Source organism: Musa acuminata, chromosome BXJ3-5 (genome assembly GCF_036884655.1).
Source record: "Musa acuminata AAA Group cultivar baxijiao chromosome BXJ3-5, Cavendish_Baxijiao_AAA, whole genome shotgun sequence".
NCBI lineage: Eukaryota > Viridiplantae > Streptophyta > Magnoliopsida > Zingiberales > Musaceae > Musa > Musa acuminata.
Genome location: NC_088353.1, coordinates 43,445,002 through 43,464,990, shown reverse-complemented (window position 1 = coordinate 43,464,990; position 19,989 = coordinate 43,445,002). Strand labels below are relative to the sequence as shown.

The 19,989-nt window shown below is 38.8% G+C and overlaps 3 protein-coding genes across 5 annotated transcripts; all 3 read right to left on the bottom strand.

Moving 5' to 3' along the window:
- Positions 1-10,734, bottom strand: LOC103986293 (acyl-CoA-binding domain-containing protein 6). 2 transcript variants are annotated; one of them, XM_018826569.2, is made up of 19 exons: positions 10,525-10,734; positions 10,150-10,219; positions 9,892-9,967; positions 9,652-9,747; positions 6,952-7,030; positions 6,710-6,868; positions 6,536-6,613; positions 6,226-6,330; positions 5,581-5,647; positions 5,410-5,471; positions 4,518-4,657; positions 4,114-4,240; positions 3,882-3,996; positions 2,402-2,490; positions 1,788-1,871; positions 1,329-1,694; positions 439-975; positions 295-354; positions 1-207 (listed from the first exon to the last, which is right to left on the bottom strand). In XM_018826569.2, exons 4-19 carry the CDS (start codon positions 9,702-9,704, stop codon positions 127-129), a joined length of 2,202 nt encoding a protein of 733 aa, XP_018682114.2. In that variant the 5' UTR covers positions 9,705-9,747; positions 9,892-9,967; positions 10,150-10,219; positions 10,525-10,734; the 3' UTR covers positions 1-126. The 2 variants fall into 2 exon arrangements, with proteins under 2 accessions (XP_018682114.2, XP_065007820.1); XM_065151748.1 differs by lacking the exons at positions 9,652-9,747; positions 9,892-9,967; positions 10,150-10,219; positions 10,525-10,734 and adding exons at positions 7,464-7,601; positions 7,681-7,933.
- A 540-nt stretch (positions 10,735-11,274) lies between these two features.
- Positions 11,275-18,602, bottom strand: LOC103986294 (probable serine/threonine-protein kinase At1g54610). 2 transcript variants are annotated; one of them, XM_009404254.3, is made up of 7 exons: positions 17,910-18,602; positions 17,532-17,816; positions 17,138-17,455; positions 16,267-16,494; positions 14,912-15,012; positions 14,290-14,410; positions 11,275-12,084 (listed from the first exon to the last, which is right to left on the bottom strand). In XM_009404254.3, exons 1-7 carry the CDS (start codon positions 18,291-18,293, stop codon positions 11,746-11,748), a joined length of 1,776 nt encoding a protein of 591 aa, XP_009402529.2. In that variant the 5' UTR covers positions 18,294-18,602; the 3' UTR covers positions 11,275-11,745. The 2 variants fall into 2 exon arrangements, with proteins under 2 accessions (XP_009402529.2, XP_065007370.1); XM_065151298.1 differs by lacking the exon at positions 16,267-16,494.
- Positions 18,603-18,752: 150 nt separating this feature from the next.
- On the bottom strand, positions 18,753-19,989 carry LOC135638257 (uncharacterized). The gene has a single exon (XM_065151299.1). The coding sequence runs from the start codon at positions 19,683-19,685 to the stop codon at positions 18,957-18,959; it is 729 nt and encodes a 242-aa protein (XP_065007371.1). The 5' UTR covers positions 19,686-19,989; the 3' UTR covers positions 18,753-18,956.

The following is a 19,989-nucleotide window of genomic DNA, read 5'->3' as shown; positions in this document are numbered from 1 at the left end:
TGCAAAAAAATGCCAAGTGCATAAAAACTTAAATTTAAAAAAAAAAAAGCATCTGAGCATAAAAATTGATGAAATGATGCAGGCACAAGTTCTCTACTGAAATAATAATAATGGAGAACATCATATTCACATCTGGAATGGTTTTCTTGGTGTCGGTGCTCTGTGGTCTCCCGATTGCAATCTTTGCTTGAGATGGAAGACTTCTACCTGTACAATTATTATATTCACAAATTGTTAAAAAAACTTGTACTCAGGCCCTCCACCTCACCTCTCAACTAAGATCAGTGGTGTCACCTGAAGTTGAAAAGCTCTTGCCCTTTCACCAGCCAAAACTCCACGGGTCGAGTGCAGTTCCTACGGAACAAAAGAGAGAGAGAGATGAGAGACGAGAAAGCGAGATGAGAGAGAGAGCGAGGCACAAACTTGTACGAGCCTTGCCTTTTGCGTGTCTTCCAGGATTGCTTTTAGAAATGCTACATCATGCTCCAGCCTCACATTGTCAGAGTGGACGATATTCGAGAGACCGTTGGCTTCTTCTTGGGCTACCTCCATGCCTGCCACCTTATCCTTCAGCAGCTCGACTTCCCTGAGAGCGTCAGCTAGTTTTCTCTCCCTGTCTTGCTTCCTCTCAACAGTGCAACTTAAGTTCCTCTCAGCAATCTCTCGACTTGTCGTTGCAGCTTTCAACTGTTCTTCCAGCAAAACATTCTTCCTAGTCAAGCTTGCCGTTTTAGTTTCATATACTTGATATACGTCGGTTGGATTTGTCAAAACCAATCCTCCTCCATCCACCCCTACAGGAAACAAACGCTCGGCGTCCGCGGTAAGACTACTAATTCCATGTTTGTGATGAACGGTTGTACCTCCAGACTCCACTTGCATCTTTTCCATGCTATCTTGAATTCCTGCAACATCCATCTTTATTTCAGGTTGTGGCCTTTTGCTCCTCTGACAATTGCTGAAAACATGCATTTTCTAACATAAAATCAACAATATTATATCAGATCCAAGAAATTTCACGTTCATCAGCAAGTAAATATGCTAAAATAATATCAAAATTGAAATCCATCCTCTGAATGTAAGACTATTCAGCAGATGTTAAGTTTTACGGACTGTGGCATGTAGTCTACACGAGGAAATGAAATGAATCAAGTCAAAGCGGCAAGAGAATATACTCTAGTATGATATCCATTTAGTCTAAAAGTGTGGATGAAGTGACAGACAACGAATATCTAACCAAACAGCCTAAAAGTGTGGATGAAGTGACAGACAACGAATCAAATATGTATAACCATAGCCATAAATAATTGTTCATCGTAATTAATTACCTTTGAGGAAGGATTATTTAGCATCAACTGGCCATCATTTGTATACTTTTCATCCTCAAGGGGCCTCTGGACCTTAGTAGCTATACCAAAGTCTTGATCTTGATGAAATAGCTTGCGACAAGAGATGTCTGTGGAAACACAAGGATCATCTGAAAGAGACTTCCTTCCAGAAATTTGCTGCTCAAGTGTAGATGCTAGACTATTCCTAGCAAAAGGATCAGTAGAAGTCGAGGAAGAAACAGTCTTGAGGTGGGCACCAAGCTCCTTGATATTTGCAGCGCATTCTTCATATGGTAAAAATCCCATGTATGGGGCAGATGGCCAGATCATTGAATGTTCATTAGTAACCAAGAAAAATATTTCAACCTGTAGCCAGGTTAATATGAATGAATATTCATGTTCAGGAGGAAACCATGAATGAGCAAGATCACATATGGTCGTCACAATTTTGATTCAAACCTGATTTGATGGCTCTTTCTTGAATCCTCCAAAAGCTACAAGAGAAGTTATGTTCTTGTGGTGAACAGGAACCAAGCTAAACCCCTGCATAACAACAGACACATCACCAAATTAACTTTCTATCATATTAAATGTAAACAAAACACACCACTTATATTTGCAGCTTATCACACATTTGTTTGCAATTACCAACACAAAAAAGGGTCCACTATCTGTTACTTAAGAACAAGGTATACAGTTTCGAATAATACCGTCCAGTACAGGCGATACGTACCAGTCCGTCAACTCATCAATACACAGACCGCTCGTTACCAGACGATATAAAGGCAACGTCGCCTTTTATTAAAACGTTTTATATATAAATATATAAATATAATATATATATATATATATATATATATATATATATATATATAATATATCATTGGTTCTTTCTTAGCACCAATGAATTTAATGTCAAATTTTCTGCAAATAGGGGCATTAGTGATAAAGTAGCTTCAGGCAACCAACTTCTCCCAAACATCAAATAGCTTTACATTAGCTCAAAAACGTAAAACAGCATGTAACCTCATCAGTTCAAAAACAAAGCAAAAAAAATTTGCTAATGAACTTACTCTATTGGTAGTAATAGAAACACTGGGTGACATAATGGATGCAGACCACTCTAATTTTAGAACATCAAAGACCAGGGTTTCCGCATGTCCTGCAATTTAAAGTTGGAATATGAGATGAATAAATGTAGACTAAACCTTCGTTGACAAAATTCTACCATGACTAAATCAATAACAGGGCCATAAGTATAAGATGAACAGATGATAGATAAGAACTTTACCCTAACAGGAAAAATTGTGTCAGTCCCGAGGACGTACAACAGCAGAATTCTTGTTTCCATACCAGTTAGACAGATTCTCAAAACCAGTATTTAAATTTAGATAGTACTCGTACTGTTAGATATAGATAAAAAACTACATAACTGCAACAAAATTTAAAAACTTAACACTGGCATATTACAAGTGCATGTAAGGACCATATAACTAAGGCATATGGAATATGCAAGATTCTTTAGGAATTTCTTTGAAAGATAATTGGAACAAATGAAGCAAACTGCACCAAAGGCCACCGACTATATAAGAAAGATAACCATTATGCACAATGGCAACTACAGTAACCATCGTGCTTGATCAAAATCATAAAGTCAATTGAGAATTCACAAAAATCCCAGGGTTTAGAATTCACAATGGATTGAGTGCCTCTAGGAATGAGTGGTTAAAATATTTTCCCTGGACTATTTAGTGGCAGATTCTTGATACAAAAGTTATCTTACAAGGCTAACCTTTCCATTTCTTTTACACGATCAAAGGACATGGAAATGGATAAACTTCTTTTTAAATGAGAAAAGGGACAATTGAGTATTTGGCTCAAGGTGAAAAGACATGATGGGGCTGGTTTCACTATCTTAATGAGATTAAAAGGCATATACTCTGGCACGACATTGGAAGTTTGGGATGAAAGAATGGCCAACTCTCCGTTAGAACGATTTACAGTAAAACAGGGACATATCTTCCAGAACTGGATTTACAGCTTTTCAGCTTATGATATGTGCCTTCAGAGGCACATAGTTCCAAACCTTGAAATTTCTTATCTCTTGCCATCACCGGAAATTTTCAAATCTGTGAAACCACTGACATGTTTTTAAAGATTTGCCTAATAGCATAAACCACCAAAATACAAAAGTCAAAAAGTATTCAAGCCATGTAACTTGTTATATATCAACGCTCTTAACACAAAAGAAATTAGCAAAATATGAAACTGCAAGTAGAGCCAAGTATTAATATTTGCAATAATATTTCCCAAAAAAAAACAAACAATTCAATTTGAGTTATAACCTGTGAGTGACAAATTGCACTTTGTGTTCTCTTGGTACCTTTTGTAAGAAAACATGTAGCTATCAAGAACAATGAAACTATCAAAATTATGCATATCATGACCATGTCCATTACAGTATTAAAATGATCAATAGAATGTTTATTACTCAAGGTTCACTAATAGAAGATAATCCATCTGGGTGTTCTATATGCAAGAATAGATGCATACTTCTTCTCTTGCTTCCACCCCCCGTGATATACCATTTAGATCCACAGAGAGCACTACAGCAACCTGCTCGAGGTGATGGACGATGGCCATGAACTTTTACCCTTGACCATATCATCTGACCAGGATAATAGCAACAGTTAGCAATATCTGACTAATCTGCTGTCTTCTCAAATGAACAAAATTCTAAAAAGAATCAAATTTGACTAGGTTAATATAAACCAAACTGACATACAGTTTCAAAATCTAGAGAATGAAGATCATTGAGAATCCTTGACTTTGATTGCCCTCCGAAAATAAAAAGTAGTTTATCTTCATAAAGTGCAGCCACATGATTCGATCTTGCGGAAGGTCCTGTCCCCCTGCAACTACATATTGTTATTACCTAGATTCATCCATTAGCCCATGTCACATAAATGTGTCAGCAAATTCCATGTAATCCCAAAATGTAATGTTCTTCTAGATACTATGCTGGTGTAAAATCTGACAGGCAAGTAATGCCATTAGTACATGAGGGCCAAAAGTTGTAACTTTCATGCTGATGCTTATTGATTCCCAATTTTCCTTTTGCAGTTTCATGTACCAACTTAATCCAAGAAATTCTCAAAGAAAATAGCACAGCAGAAAAATTTTACTCACTTGTAGTGTAAAGGAAGCCAAGTTAATGACTTCAAATCAAACATAAAAAGATCGTTTAGTTTTCTTCCTTTCACATCTTCACCCCCAAAAAGGATCAGGACAGCGCCTGCTCTGAGAACAGTATGGCCACTGCGAGCAACCTGCAGTCCTACAGGAAGTTATACTAATGCAGCTCTACCATCATAAAACAGAAAATCACGCTTCAAGCATTACCTCCCTTGACTGCCAACTAGAAGTAGCGGCCAGATAAGAAAGAACCAGGTATGAAGGACAGAAGGAGAATATTCTAAGAGTATTTGGCTCCATTATATAATCATTTGTAGAAAGACATTGCAATTCTAACCCATTAAAAAAATCAGGCACAAAAAAGCATGATCTTGAACCCAACAGATTTTAGCATAAAAATAAAAAAAATCCAAAAAAATGCATAAATCCCTCTAAATGTAAGTTTAACAAAATATATAAACCCACCAAACCCAAAAACTTGCAAATATGTCATTGTAGTTAATCTCCATTGGTTGACTGTCATGTGGTTATTAAAGCATATACATTCAACTTTCCCATTGATATTGATACCATTTAAATGATCTATTACGATGATAAGAATTATAGGGGCGCTTTATATATTTTTATACAATATTTTTAAATTCAAAGTAGCAATTAAAATCATGCTTGGTAATAATCTTTTGGGTGGATGTTAATGGGAGAGGATATACATGGAGAATTTTGATGTTTAGAGAGACATATATGCAATATTAAAATTTATAGTTTCCAAACTTTTCATAAATAGATGTGTAATCCTCCAATAAAAAGAAAAATAACCATGTGAAATTTAGAAGAAAATGTTATCCAACTGACTACAGAGAACAAAGCTTCGTGTAGGAGGTGGTACCGGAATATTTCCCTTTGCTTCAATGTGTGACCAGCATTCTGTTTCTACATCAAAGGACCAGACTGAAAGAAATGGAATGAAAAATACCAGTTATCTGATTGTCTTGGGAATAACCAAAACTTACCATATTAGCTGCTAAGATCAAGTAATCAAAAGTAAGAGAAACACAACCTGACAATTTGTCACTAAGAGGCTCAGTTTTCCCCCCAATAAGGAGAGCAGATTTTCCCCATGAAACCTACGAGATGTAAACAAGCTTCCTAAAATTTTTATCCTCTTTAAAAATGCCAGCATTACTTCATAATTTGTTACAAGCAACTATAACACTTATTAGATGATAAATTTGCGTCATCAACTGTTAGGCAATCAAATGTTGATCAAGTAATTAAATTATAAATTAATTTGTGTTATATGACACCATTATAAAAAAATATCAAAAAAAATTTGCAAATCACAGAAATAATTACATTCCCTAGCCTTTATATATATATATATATATATATATATATATATGTGTGTGTGTGTGTGTGTGTGTGTGTGTGTGTGCCTAGTTTAAGGACATGTCAAGAAACAACACGAGTGAAGCACTACCACAGTCTGTGAGTTTGCAAATGTGTGTGTGTGTGTGTGTGTGTGTGTGCCTAGTTTAAGGACATGCCAAGAAACAACACATGAGTGAAGCACTACCACATAGTCTGTGAGTTTGCAAATGTAACAGGCAGGAGGCTAGATAACACGTAAGACAAACTAGCAGAAAAATTTATTATGAGATAAAACAACGTGTAGGCTTGTGAAGCTGAGAAATTTGAAATGTACCAGAGTGTGACCTTTGCATGCAGGAATGTTCAATGAAATTGTACCAGTTGATGAGTAAACCTTTGAAGTGGCAGACGCCCAAGTAAGAGAGTCCAAACTAAGAATCTGAAACACAAAGAAAATTCACCAACAAAAGCACAAGGCAAATCTTGTGAATGTTTGAAATAATTCACATTGGAAATATTACTTATAAAAGAACAACTTGTAGTCATAGAACTATATGAAATCTAAATGGAATATGAAATCTAAATGGACGTGCTCAATAAAGGAAAGACCTGAGATATTGCAAAGGCAAATCAGATTCAGCTACCTGAGTGTCGTCCAATAAATCGTGGCTTGAGTCACCACCTACAACCACCATTTTGCTCCCAACAACAGTTGCTGCATGCTATGAGGGCAAAGAAAGAGAAAATTCTTTTTAACTTTATAAATATGGCCTAGACAAATGTGGTAAGCAAGTTAGCAAGTCTGGACTATCCATTACCTGAAATCGAGGAGTGGGTTTGTTCCCATAGGTTGGCAACAGGTTCCAGTTCTTTGAACTCTCCAAACTGCAGTTATGTAGATCGCATGTGTGGGATGAGAAATGGCAATTAGGGTCATCAGAGCGACCACTTGATGATGCCAACCCCCCGTTTTCCTCCTTCGAAAAATGCAACATCTCAATTACAAAAATCACCAGGAAATAAATAACTAGAACGCACATAATTCACCAGCAAGCCATACATTGGTCTGGCTGAGCTGATTGGACGATCGGATGGGACTCCTAGTCCCCTGCAGAGGATCCTTTAAATGAACCTTCAGCCTGAATAGTGGAATGTCATAAACTTGCCAGCACTTAAAAAGTTGAACATTTACCGATATTTATCTATCCAAACTTTTGAAAGCTCGAACTTCCACCAGGAAAACTACCAAAGCGACATAAATAAGGAAATAAGCAAAGCACGCGAGTGAATCTTAAGCGTACACAAACAACAAAATAAAGTTACAATAAGCAAGAAACCAACACCACATTTCGAATGCATACTTCTATGGAGAAATCAAATGGGCCTGAAGTTGTGAATATAGCGAAGTATCCACTATATGCAAATTAGAGCTCCAAGTTACGGTTATCCTACTAGAGAAGACAACTTTTTAATCCAAGGTTCCAAATATTAGGTTTTTGTTTCCAGTCCAACAAACCCTACTATCCAAAAGGAAATTGCAGGGTCGAAATAGTGAAACGGATTCGAGAGTACCTTCCTATTTTCTTCCGACGACGGGAGAAACCAAAAATCTTTGGCATTGGGCACAACGATTTCACAGACAGAGGGCTCAACGGAGGCGTCCGACCCGGAAAGCGAAGCAAGAACGGGGAATGTAGCGGCGGAGTAACCCTAGAAGGAGAATACTAGTTGGAAGAGCGGAAGGAGGTCCTTAGAAAAAGGAAAAGAGAAGCGAGAGAGAGGAACGAACGGAAGAAGAGAACGGTTGGCCCCCGAGATAAGCAGAGTAAGTAACACCAGTTGCGTCCTCTCCCCCTTTCAACAGCAGTCTTTGAGAGTCGAAATCACCGGTGCTCTCTTTGGTCTCCTTTGGGCAAATGTAGGCAGAGCAGAGGAGGGTTTTAACACTGAGAGTTTGAAGTCGCTTGGAAACCCAGAAGGGAATCGAGACCCAGAATCAGCACATCCGTTCTTCCTTTTAAAGAAATGAAATTTACTTTTTTTTATCTAAAATCAAATACATATCGGGTTATGCTTCATCTTTTTTTATAAAACTAAATGTTTTTAGTATCGTCCATTTTCTTATAGTTCATTTATTAGTGTGTATGCATTTCTTCCTCACAACTCGTCGCAAAATCTTAGGATCAGATCTCATTTATCTTGGAAGATAAAAAATATCAGCTGATTTAGCTGATGAAATCTCGAGTGGCTATAGTGAAATCCTATGATCAAAAAGTTAATATGGAGGGAGACGATTTTGGGGGGTGTGTGGATCAAAACTAAGTCATAGATGCTATACCACGACGACAGTTGGGACCCCCACCCCCCTCCCCTCCCCTGCTTCCTCCGAGTGCGTAGAGACGACTGCAGAGGAAAGCAGCATAAAAGAATAACATGTGCCACTCTGCGATGAAAATAAGAGAGCATCTGTGGCGCAATGGAGGGACGGAACGGAAGAGTCCTTTTGGGCTACAAGCGTGTCTTTATCGTTCTACTAGTGGACCAATCAACAGGTCTTTGTACGAAAAGATGTTTTTTGCAAGTACGAAAAGATGCTTATCTACGGACTCCTTTATCAATAAATCTCACGTCGTCGTGGTTTCGTCTCTTTGAGCACCTTTTTTTTAATCCTATTTTCATCTCCAGTGCAATAAATTATCTTCTCTTGCAAGGATATATCAGTAATCTTGCTTTTTATTTTTTTTTATTTTTCTTCCCTTCTATTGTTTGCTTTTCTTTTTTTATGTCTCAACAATATAGTTTTTGATATTTTATCTTAATTTTTTTTTCACTATAGACTTTTATCCTCTACTTAATTTTCATTTGAGGTATTTTTTATTATTTTGATAAAATTATCCTTATTTGTCAGCTCAATTATCATCTTATTCTCAATCATTAGCACGTTACCACTGGAGCTATTGTTGGGTTGGTTCTTAATCGTCCAATTTAACCCTAGTACCTCAACCAACTATATAATCATCCCACTTACCTTCGTCATCTCTTCATCGTTATCGCTAACATCACTATGACAAGAAGAGGGCTAGATGAAGGTTATAATAAAAACGAAGAGTACAATTGATGGAGGGCGAGATGGTGACGACGATGCTAGAAACCATAAGGGAGACAAATATCATAGAGTAAACAAAGGTCATGGAGAAGATAACATTGAAGTGAGTGACAAAGAAGGGTGGGGCAAAGGCCATAACGAAGACTTAGAGGGCGATTATATGACAAGTTGAGATGCTACGATGAAGGTCGAACTAAACAAGAAAAAGTCAAATTAAACTAAAGATAATATTATTTCTTTCTTTACTTCTCTAATATTCTTCACTAATTGTTGCTTAAAACACTGGCAATGACATCTTAGAGCATAGTTGTTTTAAAAAAATTTTAAAAGTAAATTTTAGTTAGATTCTTAAATTTCCATTAAGTTTTATTCTCCTTCCCTAATCTCTTTACTAGTTATTACATAATGACATTACTACACAATTGTTTTATTTCCATCACCAACTTTTTAAATAAATATTAAAATTTATCTCATTCCAAAATACTAGAGTATCAGATGACAGCAACGAGGAACATTTTATCTTCAAATTTTAAAGAGCCACTATATATCTTATATAAGCAAAAAAAAAAAAACCTTGGTTGAAAATTACGAATACGGGTAAAAGAAATAGACAAACAACTTGACTGCGTGCAGTGAGGTAAAGTGAGATCGAACCTCGGAACATATGACGTGTTGTTGCCAAACGTAGTACGCAATTCACTGTTCATGGCCAGCGCGGAATACAAAGCTCCTGTAGTCCTGAAGTTAAACCTGCAATGTTGGTGGTCGAGCTACATTTAATTTCCACTTCACAATCAGACTACATTACATAAAAGCCTCTTTATATATATATATATATATATATATATATATATATATATATATAGAGAGAGAGAGAGAGAGAGAGAGAGAGACTTGGAAGTTTTGGCTCTCACACCATATGTAGATGCATTTAGCGCGCACAGAGCACCGTAATATTTTTCTTTCTTTCCTGCGATGCAAAGTTTGTTATGCGATGCAAAGTCTGTTATGGCAGAGAGGACTGACTACCCTAATAGAACATAGGAAATTGAGGGTTGTTCTTCTCAATCCCCAGTAAGAAGCAAAACCTTCAGATACGATCATCGATATTCTTAAGACTCTACAGAATGTAAAAGACATTAATATTCTCACCATAGAATCGGCACACATCAGAGATATATCCCCAACGTTAGCTCACGTAGTTCGAGCATACTTGTGCGACCTACAAGAAAGGGGGATCGAATCCTCGATTCAGAAACCAATAATCACCTGCGAATAAAAAAGAAAATGGAATCGGAAGCAATCTGATCCCACCATTTCTTAGGCGTCGATCTCTACGCCCAAGAAATGGATTCAAGAAGAAGATTCTTGAACAGAACGAGGCGAAATCTTTAGGATCTTGCATCTCCGTCTGCAATGCTGACATCTCACAACACGTTTCCGGAGAAAGAAACCCTCAAGAACCACAATTCGATCCGTAAAGAAATAAAGAAGGCGATGAGATGAGAGAAATGTAGGCAAGATTACCCGATCTCCAACTTGCCGAAGCCGGCCGACTACAACTTGATCCATAAAGTCGAAAAAGGAGGACGAGAGAACGGTGGGCAAGATTACCCCATCTCCATGTTGCCGAAGCCGGCCGAGTACCACTCGATCCATAAAGAAGAGGACGATGAGAGAAGGGTGAGCGAGATTACCCGAGGAGGGAATCGGAGTCGCCGGCGGCAGTGGCGGCCGCGGGCATTCTCCATCACTGCATATGAGCGGGCATTCTCCATCATGTTATATAGGGCCCCAAGAAACATAAAAATAAGAAAATAAAGGCAAATAGGCGCGCTTTTCTTCTTCTTTTTTGTTTTGCATATTAGTCCTTAACGTATTCAGAATTCGCAGATTGGTCTCGAGATATTTAATATATTAATCACCAAAGTTATTATAATTAAGACTAAAATATATTTATAATTTATAGTTCATTAAAATTGTTTTTCATAAACTAAAACCCACAGTTGTTTTTTGTTTTCAACCTGAAAAGAGAGCAAAGCCATGCAATTAAACACCTCATACCTCATGCAGCCCATGTCATATAAATGACAAGAATGAAAGAATTGATAGTTGCAACAAAAATACCACTGATAAAGAATGAAAGATCAGAGAGTGCAAATTGAGGGAGATTATTGCTGCACTGATAAAGATGATGCTTTAAAGCCGCAAAACATAATATTTAACCTATCATGGCATCATAAAACACTACTTATGAGAGTGTATAAAGTCTATAGATTGAGAAGCTGAACTACAGATCGAGAAGTAAAACAATTGACCTCTCGATACTGTTTAGATTACAGTTCTTTTCCATTATAAGAATAAACAACGGCGAATTTTCACTAGATTATTACTTACAGAAAATGAGTAAATGAGTCCAGAAGACAGCCGGGATAACGTAGGAAATTTGAAAGTACAAAGGGATGATGGGATAAGAAAGTTACTGTTAAACAGAAATAACCTAAACAAGCGGCTTTACTATTGAAGAAAAGGAAAAAGATATACATGGTGAAATAACCAGCCCTATATATCAGGCTAACATTGAAAAGAATGGTATGAAAAATGAAATTGGGGAAGAGCTGTAGGAATTGATTCTTTGTCTTCATTGATGAGTGTTTCTTTCCAATCACTTCAGCATTAGCATCTGACAATCGCATTTGAGGCTGCAAATCCAGGTTGTGCCGAATGCAATTGTATTGGCATTGTGATCTATCTGAATCGAGCACTGCCTTTGTCTTTATGAGTTGCCCTAGTAGGATTAGCACCACCAAACTGTTTTGACACAGCCTGATTTAGTGCATCAACTGCAATCTGCTTCTTTCGCTTTGGATGGCCTGCAGCAGCAGGATCTATCAGTGGTCCAGACCAAGCAGTCGCAGGCCCCTTCGCGTGGGGAAACACTGTGCTGAATGATGCATCTGAATTATCAAAGGAAGGATCATTATGATGCGAAGAATCTAATGGGTATCCAAGTGCGCCATCTTGATGTGGCGGAGGAAACTTTTCACTCTTGCTCTTTGCATTTGCATGTGTAATAAGGCGCCTTCTCTGTTGGTACCAAAAGAAACGGTAAATGCAAATTCATGCATAAAAATCTAAACATCCATCCAATAATATTGCAGCTACAAATACAAATATGGGAACCAAAACAATCATCAACAGCTTCCCTACGGAATAGTATATTATAACAAAGCTGGTTCAGGAGCACCACATATTTTGCGTGTATTTAATAGAAAATAACTATTATTAAAGCAAACAAAGGTGATAAGCAGTGAGAAACATATTCTATTAAGCTCCTTTGTAATAGCAAAGAAGACAACAAGATCAAATAATGATCTTATCAAGAAAGCTCAACATATACAATTAAATTGTCAACTTTCCCAGGAATGGAAGTTTCCTAAACAGATTTGTAATTGTCATTTGATGAGTAGAATAAAGCAATTTTTTTATGGCTGCTTAAAGTCGAAATCTATATGCAGCGGTAAAAGAGTAAAAGCACTGTGCCAGTGCAACCAAATCTTTAATGAAAGGCATGATATATCATCATGACTTGTTAAAAAACAGAGCTCCATGTTGGACCAATATAATGTATGTGATAGACAATATAAATAGCAGAGTGCACTATATGTCATTCAACTGCAGCCCGATCATTTATATCTGATACACCAGCCCATGTATAGAGTCCTTGAATTATTGCAATATCAACACATTACTTATTAACACATTTATTCCCATGCCAAAATACTTTCCTATTTAAAGTTGTTTGAGCATGTTATGTGTCAGGGCTAGGGGCCCACACCTTTCCGCTATTAAATTGGAAGGGAACACTGCCCATATCAATTAAACTATATATAGTCCAATCAGACTGGAACTAAATAAGTTGCATCAGACAACCAAAACTTACCCGGCTGAGCAATAAAGCCTTATAATCTGGATTGATCACTAGTTTCTTTGATTCAGTCCCCCTTTGACATGTAACTTAGTATCTCACTTACTACGAGGACAATCACCACTCCTTGTACCATTCTCACTGAAGCGACCATGGATGATCAACCCTCACCATGGAATCACCATAGGCAAGTGTAGTTTTTTTTTTTTTCATTTTAGTTCTTTATTTTACGGCTGCTGATGAGACAACAGGAGTTGCTCCACTAATTTTCAATCAAAAAATGGATAGATCTTATGAGATCTACCTCTTCATACTTAATTGCCATTCTTTTTCTTAGATTGGGAATTTCCCCCTTCTTATGCTGTCAGCACATGAAGCCACAGCAAGGATAGACATGGCTCGGCACACTGTCTGTACTATTAGGACGCCTGCTTGCATGGGAGTATCACTCTAAACTTGAAACCATATTGAAAAGAATTGTATGTAGGTCTGTTCATGTGGACCCTTCATAATGTTGTAGTCAAAGTAAATAGTCAAATGCATGTAATGATATTTTTCAATAAATTTCATAGTAGATGTTTAGAGCAAGGTTTCAAATTTCAGTTGGATCAGTGCATGCCATCTGGTATTAAACACTTCAACTAGAAGCCAACATGAATCATATAGATCGGTTCTAGTCTGTATTTATTATTTTGACATCTTTTAAACAAATTAGGCAACACTGATCGGTGTACCACCTGGTATATTGGTTAAGTAGTAGTCTTCCAAGTTGTCAAAACCAATGTTGGATTGAGAATTGAAACCTTGGTTTTAGAAAAAAAAAAATCTACTTAAAGTTGTGGTCTTCACTGTCAACCTGCTAACCAATTACACAACTAAATAGCACAGTGGCAAGTTTTCTTGCTTTGGTGTCAGGGTGAGACTGGTCTTATCCCAAGGTGGCAGTGGTTATTTACATGTAAGTGAATCACAACAGCCAACAAAGTTTGTCTTTCCATCAAGTAAATACTTTTTCCTTGCCATAATGAAATGTGAATCAACAATGATGACGTCACAAAATTTAAAAGGATTTCCAGTTTGACCACACCAAGGTCTGCTTGGGTAGGAGTAAAGGATAAATTGTTCCAACTTCCAAGGGTGTAGCAACACACCCTAGGCAATCTGATTGACTTGCAATGGTCAAAACAAGGTCTGTGTCATACCATGCCGATTACTTTCACATTCCACCCAGGCTGCAATACCAGTACACTAAATGATGAAACTTGATTTAAACTAAATTGAGCACACAACATACAAGAATACAATTAGAATAAAGGAATTAAAAATGTACGGAAAAAATCAGCAATCATAGATGCTTGACATACAGTAATGTTTCCTTGGAGTTCAGCATTAGCCTCTGGTGCAGGAACTGCTCTAGAAGCTCGTTCACGTGTGTGCATCTTCTTTGATCCATTGGCATTAATCTTTCCACCAGGAGCTCTCAACCTACAATGGTGGTTTTGATTACGTCAAAGAATATGAAAGAAATAATTGGAGAAGTTGTGGGCTGATTTGACATCCATATGTACGTATGTATGTATATATATATGTATGTATATATATGTACATACATACATGTATACACACACACACACATATATATACATGTTGAGTATGTACCCTAACAACCAAAAAATCCAATGAAGAAAAACTATGCAATAGTGCAAAGAATCTTTTTAACTAAACTTCAGTATTTATAAACTTAGCAATTAACAGAATAAAGATAAATTAGAAAACCAAGATCAGCTGAACATTGTATTAAGAATACAATGCTCCACTGCGATGTATCATTGACCAAATATCACAATCATTCACAGAATACAATGACTATGTAGATATAATAACATTTCATTGTTCAGAATGAGTGTTTGCGTTTGCATTTGCTAATTTGCCAAAATGGTACGTCTCATATACACAACAGAGACCAATATGGTATCGATCATATACCTTTTAGCTTCTTCAACCCTCAGTTTAGCGTCCATCTCCTTGCTTGGAGGATATTGTGGAAGACTTGAAGGATCACAAGCATATGGTGCAGTATTGAAAAACTAAAATCAAACAAAAGAACAAGTCAGCAAACAGAATACAGTGTCCATATTAAAGAAGATAGCTTAACAAGATAGTAATTAGTAAACAAATTTTCAGCAGTTCATTTATTTAAATTGCCAGATGACAGCTGTGATCACCCACTACGACGCAAATATAAACCATCACAACATCCTCCCACTTTCCAATGTGTGATTAAAAATGTTCATGTCTAGGGAAAAACAACAAAGAGTAAATTTATGACTTCCTGCAAGCAATAAGCAGATACAGCAGGCTGGTACAGTAATATATACCAGTTTGTCAACTTCAGCACTTATAATGGGGGTTTTTCCCCAAATAAAGATCCAATGGGTATAGGTTAAATAATAAGACTAGGCATTCTAAGCCATTGAACTTATCCATTTGGTGCTTCATACAAGTGAAAATAAAATACTATTCTAGATCATCACATTAGACCAAAACACAAAAGTTATTAGAACACTCTTTACTTACATATGTCATATCAACTTAACCTAAAATCACTTAAACAACAAATATGATGGATCAAAGGTAAACCCTTTTTTGTGCAACTGGTCATTTTTTAGTATATTATATTACAAAACTATGTTAGAAATACAACAAGGATAAAAGTGACCAACTAAAAACTCGCAATTCTAAGGACTCATTGTATCATATTTTTATTTTCATTTGTATTATAATCAACAACAATTATACAAGAGATCTACACAAGAAAAAACTTTTTAATATGTGTACTTTCACTTACAACAGAAATTGAAATCTTGACCTCATGACCATGTAAGATGCATCTTAACTGCTAGAATGTCTCCACCGAAACTATACTGAAAAACTGAAGTTACAACTCTAAAATAGGATGCAAATCATCATCCAGATGTAAAATCTAACAAAAATATGAAAAAAGAAATCACCTATCAAAGTTGACCAAGATGCAAATTCATGTAGTCAAGGATACAAGGATTCATATACAAGTCTAACTAAATCAAGACCATGAATGGTCATTAGGCAAAAGTAACAGGCAAATTACAATATTTGCATGATCTAATAAAAGGCAGTCATATGCCCAATGTTAAGGAACATAAAAGAATAAAACTATAATTCCAAGGACTTCTTTCTTGAAGTAAGAATTATGCAAAGTCCTCAATTTATGTTTAGAAGCCACACAATCTCCATGTTGAAATAAAAACATAACAGAACCATAGTATAAAAGTCATTGAATGGGAAAATGATTGTTTAAATACCTCACTATTTAAAGCTGCAGTAGCAGTTTGACGTTCAGCTGGGTCGATTGCAAGAAGAGTTTCTATTAATGGCAAGGATGATGGTGGAAAATCTTTAAAAGTCTCCTGGATGCAACGTTTGTAAGGCTGTCGGGGTTTAAAAATTGTAGCATGCGGTAACTTTGATTTTTTCCAGTATTCCTCAGAAGGAGAGCCACATAATTTAAAAATTTTATGCAGCTGTTCAACCTAATAATCACAAAATATTTATTATGTGAAAAATTAAGGCTAACTGCAGTATCAATGAACATTGCCTTTTCATTAAATCATTGAATATAAACCAAATACGACATTTGCATATATATAATAAGATCCATGCCTAACCAGGCTCAGACGGTACCTTGCAATTATAATTATACTGCAATTTCTCCTAGCATTTAGACAGAATGTAAAACCATGATAATTAAGGTGTATGGATGGTATAACATTTAGACTGAACTACCATCACTGAGCATGTCAGATATGACATCATAAAATATGTTGATGCCGTTATTTTAAATCATGTTTCTGATCAAAGAATTTGCTCACTTAGTTGCTACTCCAAGAATGTGCCTTCTCTCGAGAATATATGGCATAAACATAATGATCATCCAATTTGTTTGCAGCAATCTAAAGTCGTATCCACCTTTTAGAACAACACTTTCTTGATATCAAAAATTTTTGGTGTATATCTATTTTATGATGTTGCACCCCGACATCTTATGTTACATTTTCTTGATGAACATAACAAAAGAAGAACGTTGGAAGTCCCCTGCCGAAAGCAGAAAAAGAGAAGTAACATGCCAATGTAATAACCAACATATTGCAACAACTCAAAAGTTCCAGAACCTACCTCAGTCCTCCCAGGCATAATAGGCTTTCCTGACAACAATTCTGCCAAAATACAGCCCGCACTCCAGAGGTCTACACCCACGTTGTAATCAGTCGCTCCCAAGAGCAGCTCTGGCGGACGATACCAAAGAGTGATCACGCGGCTGGTCATGGGATGCTTGCGATTAGGATCAAAGAAAGTAGCCAAGCCAAAGTCTGCAATCTTGAGTAACCCCTTATTGTCAAGTAGGAGATTTGAACCCTTAATGTCGCGGTGCAACACTCTGTTGTTGTGACAGTGCTCCAATCCCGACAACAGTTGATGCATGTAACACTTCACCTGCTCAGAATACCAGCTTTAAAAAGAATCTCAAGAAATTTAGCTCTTTGAAGGTAGACACGAGCATAAAAATAACCTGAGGCTCCGTGAACTTTGTGGTAAGGCTGGCTGCAAGACCAGCCAGATCGTGCTCCATGTACTCGAAGACCAAATACAAGCTACAAGACATCCTGGATGTCACCAGCCCCTCTAGCTTCACGACATTTGGGTGATCCAAGTGCCGCAATATAAGGATCTCTCTTGCCATAAATTTCACACTCTCCGGCTCCATATTGTCAAACCGGACCTTCTTCAACGCCACAATTTTGCCCGTCAAGACGTCCCTAGCCTTGTAGACATTGCTATACGTCCCTTGCCCAATCTAAACCAGAAAAAGAATGCTATCTTTAGCAAAAAGGAAACCAGTAAAAGATGCAGCAAAATGAGATGCTCGAACTGCAAAGAGGAACCTAACCTTGTCGATCTTCTCAAAGGTATCAGCCCGGCGGGGCGTCCATCCCTTGATAGCCTCCCCGGCGGCGTGGGAGAGCCAGGCGGGCCAACCAGCAGCGACCTGCTCACCGCGGACGTGGCCGGGGGGGTTACTCAGCCTCGGGTCCGGCCTCTGCCGGCGCCGCCGCAGCCGTCTCTCCCCAGGGGACCGTTCGGTCTCCTCTTTCCGGACGCCGGCGTCGGGCGCATCGGTGGCGGACTCGGCCCCAGGGAGGGAGTCCTGGGCTTTTCGGCCCGAGGCAGCTGGGGTTGGTCCGGCTGGCTGCTTCTTCTGTCCGCGACGGCGGCGGTCGAGTGAGGCGGTGGTTGGGGGAGGGGAGGCCTCCTTGGCGACGACGCAGCCCATCGTTCATCTCATCGCAGCCGGCCGGGGGAGTAGAGCTCGGCGGCGGGATTGGCGTTCTCCGGATCTGATGTCCGGCGGAGGGGCGATCGCAGAGCAGCGAATTTAGGGTTCGCTGTCGCCTTCTACTAGTATTACTAGAGATCGGGGAAAGAGAGGAACGGGGACGAGAAGGGCAAAGTTGGCATGTGACCAGATCAAATCTTAATGGAAGGCCAATACAGCAATCCATGAAACAGGTCAACATTTGGACCCACGTGAAGCATAGCCAATAAGGACGGAGCCATGTGTTAGAGTTGGGAAGTTTGACTACACCTTAAAGTCAATGTTGCACTGTAAATATCGGAAAATAACAATAATAATGATTCTTTTTTTGGCAGAATGCGTTCATTGGCAAGGAAGTTTCGAGGTTTGACTTCATCAAAGTCTTCCAATTAGTCAAACGCAATTTAAAGGTATACGTATCACTAGAAAGTCTGATCACGTTATCATAATAGATAACAGTAAACATAAAGAGTAGTACAAGTAGAAGCTTAACATCACACATAATAGTATGGCTAATTGCCATGCATCACTAGAGCTTTGGGAGTTTATTATCTCCACACACCAAATCTACTTCGTAGAAGGTTTGAAGGTCGCACACATGCATGCATGCATATATATAGCTTACCATATGAACTGCCCACCGTACTTCTTGGCTGCCTCTCTGCTGTCAATGGTTGTGGACGAGCTTTTCTTGGTTGTCTGGTACGCCTGTGAGGACTGCAAGCCCCAGGAACCAGGCCCAGCCATGGGCGCCGGAGCTGGCGCCGGCCTCGCCGACTCCCTCAGGAACTCCGCAGCGGTGCCGATATCGTTCGTCGCCCTGCTGAGTTTTCCCTGCGCAGGTGCGCCCCAGCCGCCGGTGTTAAACGTGGCAGGCTCTGCTGCCGCAACCGGTCTGCTCCACGCGTTGCTGCTCTTGTAGTACGTGTCGTCGTCGTAAGCCCCGTACTGCGCTTTCGGGAGCTGAAACATGCCGCCGGGGAAGCCGAGTCGATTGCCGTTGCTGGCTGCAGTCTGGACGTTGCTGACGAACGCTTGGGCTTCGTACGCGTCGGATCTGTGGGTGTCGCCGCTCTTATTCCATCCGTTGTCGGTGACAGAATGGTCCTTGTGATGGTGGGGAGGGTAGTCGAGCATCACCGGGGAGGCTTTTCCGTCGCTACCGATGACCACTGGCCTGCACACATGGTCACGGCGGGGCTCCTGGCTGCTGAGCCAGGAGGAGGACTCCCACCGCTCTCTGGTTGTTTTCCCTCCATCATCGTCGGTGCTCCAGGACTGGAACCTGAAGCCCGTCCTCTCCTTGCCGAAGCCACCGAACCTTCCGCCAGAGGAGCTGTAGTCAGCCATATGTTCTTGCAGTGATTACTTGGAACTCACTCGAGCTAATCCTCGACTCTCTCCTTCCATTTATAGAGAGAGAGAGAGAGAGAGAGAGAGAGAGAGGAAGAATCGGTGTTGCTTGTGGATCATCACTTCGCGGTGGCCAGAGGAGAGGAATCCCATTCTTGCTTGAGGGAAAGAGCTTCTTCACATGAAGTGCTGCAGGATATATTCTGATCTCAGCAGCCACCAACATCTTCTGCTTTTAGGAAAGCTTATCCACGCAGGAGTCTGCACTCAAATTACAGGAGAATGAAGTGGTGAGGAACAG